The sequence below is a fragment of the Corvus hawaiiensis genome, chromosome 2 (assembly GCF_020740725.1).
Source record: "Corvus hawaiiensis isolate bCorHaw1 chromosome 2, bCorHaw1.pri.cur, whole genome shotgun sequence".
Classification (NCBI taxonomy): Eukaryota; Metazoa; Chordata; class Aves; order Passeriformes; family Corvidae; genus Corvus; species Corvus hawaiiensis.
In genome coordinates this window covers 12,501-24,757 of record NC_063214.1, presented here as the reverse complement: position 1 = coordinate 24,757, position 12,257 = coordinate 12,501, and the positions used below count along the sequence as shown (strand labels likewise).

General features: G+C 46.8%; 1 protein-coding gene across 1 annotated transcript in view; it reads left to right on the top strand.

Moving 5' to 3' along the window:
- The window catches only part of LOC125320914, a 204,400-nt gene extending 197,123 nt beyond the window's left edge, over positions 1 to 7,277 (top strand). Inside the window, exons 5-7 of the mRNA XM_048293333.1 lie at positions 2,383 to 2,462; positions 4,224 to 4,321; positions 6,821 to 7,277. Coding sequence (XP_048149290.1) covers positions 2,383 to 2,462; positions 4,224 to 4,287 — 144 coding nt within the window. The 3' untranslated portion in view covers positions 4,288 to 4,321; positions 6,821 to 7,277. The remainder of the gene's footprint in view (positions 1 to 2,382; positions 2,463 to 4,223; positions 4,322 to 6,820) is intronic.
- The last annotated feature ends 4,980 nt before the right edge of the window (positions 7,278 to 12,257 follow it).

Below are 12,257 nucleotides of genomic sequence, written 5' to 3'. Positions count from 1 at the left end.
TAGGAGGGTATTAAGAATTCTTATTTTTATTTATCATGTATATAGCCCTAATTAGAGGTTCCAAGGAGAGTTACATCATTAATACAATCACTATTCTTCTCTATCCTACTTAGTCACAGGTGGAGTACTACTCAGTAATCACTAAGGAATAATTATGCAAGTTAGCAACAAATTATCTAGCTGCGTTGCCAAAACACAAAGTTTGATTTCTTACCGGTCGGCCACCTTTTTGCTCAATATAAAAGCAAAAAAAGAAAGCATTGTCATTTCCCTGAAGAGTTTTCTATCAAGCCCTTTACTCACCTCAAATTTGAGTCAGAGGAGCCAAACAATGGCAACTCCTAGGAGGGCTTTTATACCTTGCAGGATTTGGCTCCTCCCTTTTCCCCGGGCATCATGGGAACGAGAGGCGGGCCTGGCCAGGGGTATATTAACCCCAGCCTTTTGCAAGGGAAGTCATTCCCTCTCTGGGAGTGAGGGGGGTAAGAGCTCTCCTCTCATTTCAGTGATGGGGATCTTTCTGCTTAGCTCAGCTCAATTTCAGCAGGTTCTTTTGGCATCTGCAGCAACAGAGGCTTCGAAGACATCGGTAAGAAGATACCATTGAACACAGTGAGTATTTAAGTTCACTCATTTGGGTTGCATGTTTAGGGGTGGTAAGGTGGTTTTATAATTTCTAGTTTTGTGCTAAGGTTTTTTTTTTTTTTTTTTTGGAGCAGTGCAACTTCCTGCTATTCCAGGTTGTGTTGAGTGGGATACTTCAAATTTTCTCAGCAAATTCATTGTGTCCAAAAGGGGATCTGCCTCATGTCATAGGTGGCGTCTGAGATTGAGGCTACCGATAGGGAAGTTGAGGATCGTGACCGGGAGAGGGAGGGCGAGCAGGGTAGCGGGTTAGGAGTTACGGCAGGGGGGTTTCGAAGGCGGCACGGTGGGAAACGGCGTCTATTTGGGAGCCGCTTAAGGCTTTTCCATAAGCACGGCGGCCGCATTTACGTGTTTTACGGCACGCAAACGCGTCCCGTGCGTTTATGGAAACGCCTCGTAGCTCTGTCCCTCACTACCCTGGGTGCCTAGTGTAATAGCAGCCGCAGCCTTAGACTAGGGATGAAGCCAGGGCCTTGAGAATCTAGGGGCACTTAGGAGCGAGCGAGCGGCCGACTTGTTGCGATTTTCCACTAAACTCATCCTTTGATCTTGGTTTTCTTTATTGTATCTGACTAAGAGACAACAGCCCGGCAACAGCAGGAACTTCCTGGGCGGCGAGAGCCGGCCTTCCTTTCTCACCCGAGGCACGTTCGCATCCCCAGACGTCTGAGAGATAAGTCGAGGGCTCTGACCCATGGAGGGGGTGAAAGCGGGGGTGTCGGGTCGGGACTTGCCGGGAGGGATTTTTGAGTTAGCTTTGGAGATGGAGATATCCAAGAAGGGGCCCCTCAGCCCACATAAAGGGAAGTCTCGCTTTCGATCGCAAGGCCGAGGTGCGCAGGGCGGAGCAATCTCGGTGCGTGTCGTGTCACCTGTCTATTGTCGTGTTCTGTGTCTTTTGGGCGTCTCGTGTTGTCCGCCTTAGCTCTTCGATGTGCTTGCCGTTGTTCTTTTCGCAGAGAGTTTTCTGTCCTTGTTATGTCTCCTCGTTTGTCATCTCCTGTGTCACGGGTGCTTGCATGGGTTTGGCCCGGAGCTGCTCCGCCCTGCCGCATACCCTGGCACGTAGGTGTAATAGAACAAGGCCTGGGGACTTGAAATTTGTAACGTAGGTTGTAGCTGGGCTCTAGATGATATTCCTAGATTCACACGAGATGGTTGGAAGCCGTCAAATTCTCATGCAGGCCTTTGACTTTTGTCATCGCTTTCTTTCAGATGCAGACGGATGAAATCCGTGGCAGAGCGCCCCATACCGGGTGAGGGGATTCCCGCAGGAAGGTCGGTCACCGTTTGTCTGTGCTGGGCAAGTGTAAATGGTGGCTGTGTTACAGCATTGTTCTTTGTCTTTGTTCCTAGGAGGTAAAGCCAGATCTCAGCAGTCAAGGTCAAGTGAGTGAGGTAAGCGGTGACCGGTGGAAGGAAAAAGTTGTTATTGCTCGGGTGCCGAGTGCCGGTACTCTAAACTTTAAGTGGCCGTCGTCATTTGCGCGTTTTAGTCGGTCCACTCGCGTTACGCCAAATCCCCTCACCGACTGGCCGACAGAGCCGGCTCGCCGCCCTCGTGAGCCCTCCCGAAGTGTTATGGGACTCTGCAATGAAGCCTTTACACTTTCTGTTCTGTGCCTCGGCAATGGCGGAGGAGTTGTGGCGAGTCGGGGAGGGAGGGAGGGAGGAGGAGCGAGGGTCCCCTCAAGTTCGAGCAATTCCACAGCACCTTGTCTCTTCTTAACCCAGGCATACCCCGCAACGATGGTGTCGGCCTCGGAGCGTGGGCGAAGCGTGCCGCCGGAGGACCCCGGCCTTCTTAGGAGACGGTGAGTAGCGGAATTGTCAGGTTTTGGCTGACGTGCCACTAAGTTCACGTACCAGTGTTTGGTTTTCTTTGTTGTAGCCGACTAGGAGATGGCAGGAACTTCCTGGACAGTGAGGTAGTTTTATTTTGCACCAGAGGCGGATTCCCATCCCGGATGTCCGCGAGATAAGTCGAGGGTTACGACCCACAGAGGGGATGAAAGCAGGGTGCCGGGTTGGGCCTCGCCGGGAGGGATTTTTGAGTCGGCTTTGAAGGTGGGAATGTCCCAGAAGGGGCCCCTTAGCCCACATAAAGGACAAGTCTTACTTTTGATCACAATGTCGAGGCGGGCAGAGCAGTCCCGGTGTGTGTCGTGTTACTTGTCTATTGTATGTTCTGTGTCTTTTGGGCATCTTGCGTCTTAGGTCTTTTTCCTTAGCCCTTTGAGGGGCCGGCTTATCGGAAATGCCGGGCATCGTCCTTAGCATCCGCGTTCCTCGGCCGGGCACCGATACCGTCAGACTTTTGACCGATGAGCTCGGATGCACACTGAAATCGCATCTCCCTTTAGAAGCATTGAGTCAGAGGTCTTTTATGGTCTTGTTCTGAGCTATATTCACAGCTGTGCACTGCAGTGATCCATTACAGAGGATTAGGACTTGTCAGAATGCAAAGAGCGGTAGAGGATTCTGACCGTACGATTCTCGGGCATCCATCTTTGCGGTTCTTGGAATAAGCCCTTCCGTTAGCATCTTCTTTGAGCCTCGTCGGTCTCGCCGAGATCATCTCGCTCCGCATTCTCTCGGTCCTGGCAGTCATTCCTCTTGCCAGAGTTTTCTCTCTTCATTGCGTCTCCTCGTTTGTCATTTCCTATGTCACAGGTACCTGTGTGGGTTTGGCCCGGAGCTGCTCTGCCCTGCCATGTAGTCTGGTGTATAGGTGTAGTAGGACAAGTCCCAAGGCCTTGAAATCTGTAATGTAGGGTGTAGTTTGGCCTCTAGCTGGTATTCCTAGATTGACATAGGATGCCTGGAGCTGTTAAGTTATCATGCGGGACTCTGACTTTTGTCATCGCTTTCTTTCAGATGCAGACGGATGAAATCTGTGGCAGGGCGCCCCAGACTGGGTGAGGGGGTTCCCGCATGAAGGTCGGTCACCGTTTGTGTTTGTGGGGCAACTGTAAACGGTGGCTGTGTTACAGCATTGTTCTTTGTCTTTGTTCTTAGGAGGTAAAGCCAGATCTCAGCAGTCAAGGTCAAGTGAACGAGGTAAGAAGTCACTGGTGGTAAGAACCACTTGTTATCCCTTGGGTGCCAAGTTCTGGTACAGCTCTAAGCATCCCTTGTCATTTGTGTGTTTCAGGGGGCCCACTTGTATTACGCCGAACTCCTCGTCGACCGGCCGACGGACCCGTCTTGCCGTCCTCCTGAGTCCTCTGCAAGTATCACGGGACTCTGCGACGAAGCCTTTACCTTTTCCATGTGAAGGTACTGTCCGGGTAGCCTTCGGCAGCGGCCGAGGAGTTGCGGCAAGTCGGGGAGGGAGGGAGGAGGAGGAGGAGCGAGGGTCCACTTAAGTTTCAGCAACGCCACAACACCTCGTCGCCTTTTAACCCAGGCATACCCCGCGACGACGGCGTCGGCCTCGGAGCGTGGCCGAAGCGTGCCGCCAGAGGACCCCGGCCTTCTTAGGAGACGGTGAGTAGTGGAATTGTCAGGGCTTTGGCAGATGTGCCACTAAGTTCCCATAGTGACGTTTGGTTTTCTTTATTGTGGCTGACTAGGAGACGACAGCCCGGTGACGACAGGAGCTTCCCAGAGGGTGAGCCGGCCTTCTGTTGTGCCTGAGGAGGATTCCCATCTCCAGATGTCTGAGAGATAAGTTGAGGGCTACAATCCACTGAGGGAATGAATGTGAGGTGTTGGGGCAGGGCTTGCCGGGAGGGATTTTTGAGTCAGCTTTGGAGGTGGGGATGTCCAGGAAGGGGCCCCTTAGGCCACATAAAGGGCAAGTCTCACCTTTTGATCACGATGCCGAGGTGCGCAGAGCAGAGCAGTCCCGGTGTGTGTCACCTTTCTATTGTATCTTCTGTGTCTTTTGGGCATCTGCTGTTGCAGGTCTTTTGCCTTAGCCCTTTGAGATGCCTATCGGAAACGCTGGGCGTTATTCTTAGCGACTCTGCTTTCGGCGCTCCTCGGCCCGGTGCCAATACCATCGATCCTTTGACTCGAGAGCTTGGAGGCGCATCAGAATCGCATATCTCTTTAGAAGCGTCGAGTCAGATGTCTTTTAAGGTCTTGTTCTGAGCTGTATTCACAGCTGTATGCCACAACGATCCATTATAGCAGATTAGGACTTGTCAGAATGTGAAGAGCGGTAGAGCATTCTGACCGTACGATTCTCGGGCATCCGTCTTTGCGGTTCTCAGAATAAGTCCTTCATCTGCCAGGGTTCTTTGAGCTTCGTCGGCTCACCGTCGGTCTCGCCTAGATCATCTCATTCCTCGTTTTCTCGGTCCTTGCGATCGTTCTTCTCGCCGAGGGTTTTCCCTCTTCGTTGCATCCCCTCCTTTGTCCTTTCCTGTGTCAGAGGTGTCTGCACGAATTTGGCTCGGAGCTGCTCTGCCCTGCCGCACGGTCTGGCGTACGGGTGTAATAGGACGAGGCCTGGGGACTTGTAATTTGTGATGTAGGCTGTAGTTTGGCCTCTAGATGGCAGTCTTAGATTGACACAAGATTGCTGGAGCTGTTAAGTTCTCACGCACCCCTTTTGACTTTTGTCATGGCTTTCTTTCAGATGCGGAGGGATTAAATCCATGGCAGAGCACCCCGGACCGGGCGAGGGGGTTCCCGCAGGAAGGTCGGTCACCATTTGTGTTTGCGGGGCAAGTGCAAATGGTGGCTGTGTTCCAGCATTGTTCTTTGTCTTTATTTTTAGGAGGTCAAGCCGGATCTCAGCCATCAAGGTGAAGCGAGCGAGGTAAGCGGTGACTGGTGGACCGAACTAGTTTTTCTTGCTCAGTTATCAATTTCTGGTGCGGCTCTAAGCATCTGTTATTTTTTGTGCATTTCAGGCGGTCCACCGGCAAGATGTCCCGGTCTGGGATGCTGGCAGCCAGGTGGGTGCAAGCTTAAGGTTAATTGGAGGGGGGAGGTTGGGATTTCAGAGTCTTTCAGGGTGTTTTTTGCTTTGTTTCTTTGCAGGTGCTGCTGCTGCCTTGGACATGCCAAGAAATAGACACAATCAGGTGAGTTGGCCTTTAAGCGGGGCAAGTAATAGGTGAGCGGTATGTGGTGGTGAACTAAGCATGTACTTTTTTGCCTTGCAGGTATTTTCTGGGCTGCCTGTGGAATCGGATGAAGATTTGAGGTGAGCCGGGGTACCGGTGCGGATGACCCCCGGGGATTAATATTCTCGAGAGCCACAGTGACGTTTTCTGTTTTGTCGTCTTAGGTACCGTGAGCAGCCGCAGAGCCGAAGTTTGGAAGCGGCAGGTAAGCGATGAGCCTTGGCACTTAGGAGGGAGGGAGGCCTTGCGCAAGGGGTTGCTTTTGGGACGTCTCATCGCGGTCTGAATTTTTTTTCTGAATTTTTGCAGCCGCCGAAACAGACCCTGGGGACCGTATCAACATCCACGGTGCCCGTGCGTTCATTTCCATCGAGGACGGATTTTGTCGGCTCGTCTTCCAAAAGCTAAGTGTTGGGACCGGTGGTGGGGGACAAGGGAAAACCCTTTGGAATTGCAGGAGGCAATTTGAAGTTAGCTTAGAGGAGAGGGCTGTAGAGGGGTAGGTCCCTCGGAAGTAAAGGGAGAGGGTTTCTCCTCAGCATCGCCCGACTTTTTGCCGGGCAGGACGGTTCCGACCCGTCTCCGCGTTCTCACGAGATTCGCGTTGTCGGCCTTCTCCGAGTCTCGACGTCATCGTGGATCTTTTCGCCCGAGGAGCTCGCCTTTGGGTCCGGAGCGATCGCCCCGGTCCCCTAGCAGTTGTTGCCTTCTTCTCTAGGCCTACTGAGTGAGCTTCTTGAGCATCCTCTTAACAGCTTTGGTACTAACTTCTTGTAAGGACTTATGTTTTGCCATCATGTGCTATTGCCATAGAGCTTGCTTTCCTTTGGCATCATCAGCTTCTGGCTCATCTTGCAGTAGGAATCTTGGGTCCATCAGGTGAAACTGCTGGGCAGTTTCAACGTGTGTCTGTGTTCTGTAGGTTGTGTCTATGTTCTGTAGTGTCCATTGTCCTCTGTGTCACGGGGCTTTGTTGCATGTCAGTGATTTTTTTTTTTTGCATTGTTCTGGGCTGTATTGCCTGTACTCTACTTGCCTACTTGCCCGGATGGGGCTTATTCTGGCATCTTTACCTTTTTACTTCTTGAGAGTGGAGGAAGTACGCGAGATGTTCTCATCCATCTTCCTTCTCAGTTTTGGTCCTGGCTTCTTTTCACATACCATTCCCTTGGACTTCTATAGGGAGGGTATCGGACCCTCCCTCCGTGACCGCAGCATTTCAGTAGGTTCCATCGCCTCTAAGCGTATCGCGCTCGAGAACTAATCTTCCGGAGACTCGTCTCGAGCCCTCGCGTCATCTTATTTTAATTCGGGGTGCCGCCCGTCCGCGCGCCGCTTAGGGTCGGAGCCGCCCCGCCCCGGCACGTAGAGTCACAGTTAGGTAGAACGGTCATAAAACTTAAGGGTTCATCTATTTTCTATGGGGTTTTGGGCAGAAAATTTATGGGCCCGGCGTGGGGATAACTCCTAGCCACGGGCCGCTCTCCGACCGCTTCACATTTTCCTGCAGGTCCCGAGGCAGCTTTGGATCTCCACGGTCACCGACGCTACCGAATTTTCCCCGAATCTACGGCTCGACGTTGAGGAGCGGCAGCCAGGGAAGATGTATCAAAGTATCTTCACTGGTGGAGTGTTCTGATGAATGGCTGCAGTCAGTGTGTAAGCTGAAGAGCATGTGACTGTCTGTATCTGTGTGTGAGAGGTTGTCTGCCTATGTGTTTGTGTTTGCCTGTGAGAGTGTGTGTGTGGAATGGTTCTAACCTTGTGTGTTTGGTTTTTGCCTTTCAGGTTTTTCAACACACTTTTAAATTTAGAATAAAAAAACCCCAGCTGGTTTTTTTTTTTTTTTTTTTTCCCCCCGGCTGGGTTTTTTTTTCCTCGGTCCTGGCCGGTCTGCGAGGCGACGTTCATCGCCAAGGTTTGGGTGCGGACCGTGCCGGGGCCGGGGTTTTGTCAGGCAGGACGATTCGGAGGCTCTCGGGAACCCTGTTCCCGAGGGGCCAGGGTGAGGAGAGTGGTTGAGATGATGGTGGGATTGTGGGGAAGCTGAAAGAGGTGTGAGTGTGTGTGTGTGTGTGGAATGGTTCTAACCTTGTGTGTTTGGTTTTTGCCTTTCAGGTTTTTCAACACACTTTTAAATTTAGAATAAAAAAACCCCAGCTGGGGGGCTGTTTTTTTCCCCCCCCCCGGCTGGGTTTTTTTTTCCTCGGTCCCGGCCGGTCTGCGAGGCGACATTCATCGCCACGGTTTGGGTGCGGACCGTGCCAGGGCCGGGGTTTTGTCAGGCAGGACGATTCGGAGGCTCTCGGGAACCCTGTTCCTGAGGGGCCAGGGTGAGGAGCGTGATCGAGATGAGAGTGATGGTGGGGTTCTGTGGAACCTGAAAGAGGTGTGTGTGGTGGATGACTGTTATGTTCTCCCTGTGGTGCTGTTGTTTTGGGTTTCCTCTAGCAATAAAACAAAATGTAGCAAGTTTTCCAGAAATAGAATAATTGTTATATTTTATTGATATGTATTTGGCTTGTGTTGCTCTGTATTGGTCTGTATTTGTGTTTGCTGCTGCATTTCCATGTATTCCTCTGTATGCAAATTGGACTTTTACCAGTGTGTATATCGATTGTATTTGTACTTTATTTGTATACATTGCTGTTTCTGTACATTTTGCTAGAGTGTAAATACAAAGATCCATTCAATAAAGTTGAATAAACCCTAGAACCCTAATAAAGATAACCAGCCTCCCCCCCCACCCCCGGCGCCTGTCTTTCTTTGGTGTGGTTTAGTCATTTTTCCACTGTATTCCTTGCTTTGCTTTACTTTTTAGTCTATTCCTCACTTTACTGTTCTCTGTCTAGATTTCTGTGTCTGTGTTTCTTTTTGTCACTGTTTCTACCTCTGTCTCTGTTTCTCTTCTTCTCACTCTCTCCAATTATGTTTCTCTCTAGGTTTATTTTCCTATTTCTTTTAAACTATTTCCTTGTTTGTCTTTGACGCCATTTCTTTGCTTCTCTAGAACTCTGTTTCTTTGCTTTTCTATTTCTCCTTATTGCTCTGTTTCTCTCTTTTTGTCTTTAACTCTGTTTCTGTCCTTCTCTATTTTTCTCTTTAACTCTGTTCCTTTGTTCCTCTGTCTTTATTCCTGTGCTTCTCTACTTTTCTCTTTCCTTTTCTCTCCAACTCTACTTTTCTCTTTCTCTCTAACTTTAACTTTACTTTCTCTCTCTCTAACTTTTTAACTTTACTTTCCTCTTTCTCTCTAACTCTTTTAGCTTTGCTTTTCCCTTTCCCTCTAACTTTTCAACTTTGCTTTTCCCTTTCCCTCTAACTTTTCAACTTTGCTTTTCTCTTTCCCTCTAACTCTAACTTTTCTACTTTGCTTTCCCCTTTCCATCTAACTCTTCTACTTTGCTTTCCTCTTTCCCTCTAACTCTTCTACTTTGCTTTCCTCTTTCCCTCTAACACTAACCCTTCTACTTTGCTTTTCTCTTTCCCTCTAAGTCTTCTACTTTGCTTTTCTCTTTCTCTCTAACTTCTACTTTGCTTTTCTCTTTCCCTCTAACTTTTCTACTTTGCTTTTCTCTTTCCCTCTAACTTTTCTACTTTGCTTTTCTCTTTCCCTCTAACTTTAACTCTTCTACTTTGCTTTTCTCTTTCTCTCTAACTTCTACTTTGCTTTTCTCTTTCTCTCTAACTTTAACTCTTCTACTTTGCTTTTCTCTTTCTCTCTAACTACTACTTTGCTTTTCTCTTTCCCTCTCACTTTTCTACTTTGCTTTTCTCTTTCCCTCTCACTTTTCTACTTTGCTTTTCTCTTTCCCTCTAACTGTAACTCTTCTACTTTGCTTTTCCCTTTCTCTCTAACTTCTACTTTGCTTTTCTCTTTCCCTCTAACTTTAACTCTTCTACTTTGCTTTTCTCTTTCCCTCTCACTTTTCTACTTTGCTTTTCTCTTTCCCTCTCACTTTTCTACTTTGCTTTTCTCTTTCCCTCTCACTCTTCTACTTATCTTTTCTCTTTCCCTCTCACTCTTCTACTTTGCTTTTCTCTTTCCCTCTCACTCTTCTACTTTGCTTTTCTCTTTCCCTCTCACTTTTCTACTTTGCTTTTCTCTTTCCCTCTAACTGTAACTCTTCTACTTTGCTTTTCCCTTTCTCTCTAACTTCTACTTTGCTTTTCTCTTTCCCTCTAACTTTAACTCTTCTACTTTGCTTTTCTCTTCTCTTTCCCTCTAACTTTAACTTTTCTACTTTGCTTTTCCCTTTCCCTCTAACTTTTCAACTTTGCTTTTCCATTTCCCTCTAACTTTTCAACTTTGCTTTTCTCTTTCCCTCTAACTCTAACTTTTCTACTTTGCTTTCCCCTTTCCATCTAACTCTTCTACTTTGCTTTCCTCTTTCCCTCTAACTCTTCTACTTTGCTTTCCTCTTTCCCTCTAACAATAACCCTTCTACTTTGCTTTTCTCTTTCCCTCTCACTTTAACTCTTCTACTTTGCTTTTCTCTTTCCCTCTCACTTTAACTCTTCTACTTTGCTTTTCTCTTTCCCTCTCACTTTACCTCTTCTACTTTGCTTTTCTCTTTCCCTCTCACTTTTCTACTTTGCTTTTCTCTTTCCCTCTCACTTTAACTCTTCTACTTTGCTTTTCTCTTTCTCTCTAACTTCTACTTTGCTTTTCTCTTTCCCTCTAACTTTAATTCTTCTACTTTGCTTTTCTCTTTCTCTCTAACTTCTACTTTGCTTTTCTCTTTCCCTCTCACTTTTCTACTTTGCTTTTCTCTTTCCCTCTCACTTTAACTCTTCTACTTTGCTTTTCTCTTTCCCTCTAACTCTTCTACTTTGCTTTTCTCTTTCCCTCTAACTCTTCTACTTTGCTTTTCTCTTTCCCTCTCACTTTTCTACTTTGCTTTTCTCTTTCCCTCTAACTTTAACTCTTCTACTTTGCTTTTCTCTTTCTCTCTAACTTCTACTTTGCTTTTCTCTTTCCCTCTCACTTTTCTACTTTGCTTTTCTCTTTGCCTCTCACTTTAACTCTTCTACTTTGCTTTTCTCTTTCCCTCTCACTTTAACTCTTCTACTTTGCTTTTCTCTTTCCCTCTAACTTTAACTCTTCTACTTTGCTTTTCTCTTTCCCTCTAACTTTTCTACTTTGCTTTTCTCTTTCCCTCTAACTTTAACTCTTCTACTTTGCTTTTCTCTTTCCCTCTCACTTTTCTACTTTGCTTTTCTCTTTCCCTCTCACTTTAACTCTTCTACTTTGCTTTTCTCTTTCCCTCTAACTTCTACTTTGCTTTTCTCTTTCCCTCTAACTTTTCTACTTTGCTTTTCTCTTTCCCTCTCACTTTAACTCTTCTACTTTGCTTTTCTCTTTCCCTCTAACTCTTCTACTTTGCTTTTCTCTTTCCCTCTCACTTTAACTCTTCTACTTTGCTTTTCTCTTTCCCTCTCACTTTTCTACTTTGCTTTTCTCTTTCCCTCTCACTGTAACTCTTCTACTTTGCTTTTCCCTTTCTCTCTAACTTCTACTTTGCTTTTCTCTTTCCCTCTAACTTTAACTCTTCTACTTTGCTTTTCTCTTTCTCTCTAACTTCTACTTTGCTTTTCTCTTTCCCTCTCACTTTTCTACTTTGCTTTTCTCTTTCCCTCTCACTTTAACTCTTCTACTTTGCTTTTCTCTTTCCCTCTCACTTTTCTACTTTGCTTTTCTCTTTCCCTCTCACTTTTCTACTTTGCTTTTCTCTTTCCCTCTCACTTTTCTACTTTGCTTTTCTCTTTCCCTCTCACTCTTCTACTTTGCTTTTCTCTTTCCCTCTCACTCTTCTACTTTGCTTTTCTCTTTCCCTCTCACTTTAACTCTTCTACTTTGCTTTTCTCTTTCCCTCTAACTTTAACTCTTCTGCTTTGCTTTTCTCTTCTCTTTCCCTCTCACTTTAACTCTTCTACTTTGCTTTTCTCTTTCTCTCTAACTTCTACTTTGCTTTTCTCTTTCCCTCTAACTTTAACTCTTCTACTTTGCTTTTCTCTTTCTCTCTAACTTTTCTACTTTGCTTTTCTCTTTCCCTCTAACTTTAACTCTTCTACTTTGCTTTTCTCTTTCTCTCTAACTTCTACTTTGCTTTTCTCTTTCTCTCTAACTTTAACTCTTCTACTTTGCTTTTCTCTTTCTCTCTAACTTCTACTTTGCTTTTCTCTTTCCCTCTCACTTTTCTACTTTGCTTTTCTCTTTCCCTCCAACTTTTCTACTTTGCTTTTCTCTTTCCCTCTAAGTCTTCTACTTTGCTTTTCTCTTTCCCTCTCACTTTTCTACTTTGCTTTTCTCTTTCCCTCTCACTTTTCTACTTTGCTTTTCTCTTTCCCTCTCACTTTAACTCTTCTACTTTGCTTTTCTCTTTCCCTCTCACTTTTCTACTTTGCTTTTCTCTTTCCCTCTCACTTTAACTCTTCTACTTTGCTTTTCTCGTTCCCTCTCACTTTTCTACTTTGCTTTTCTCTTTCCCTCTCACTTTAACTCTTCTACTTTGCTTTTCTCTTTCC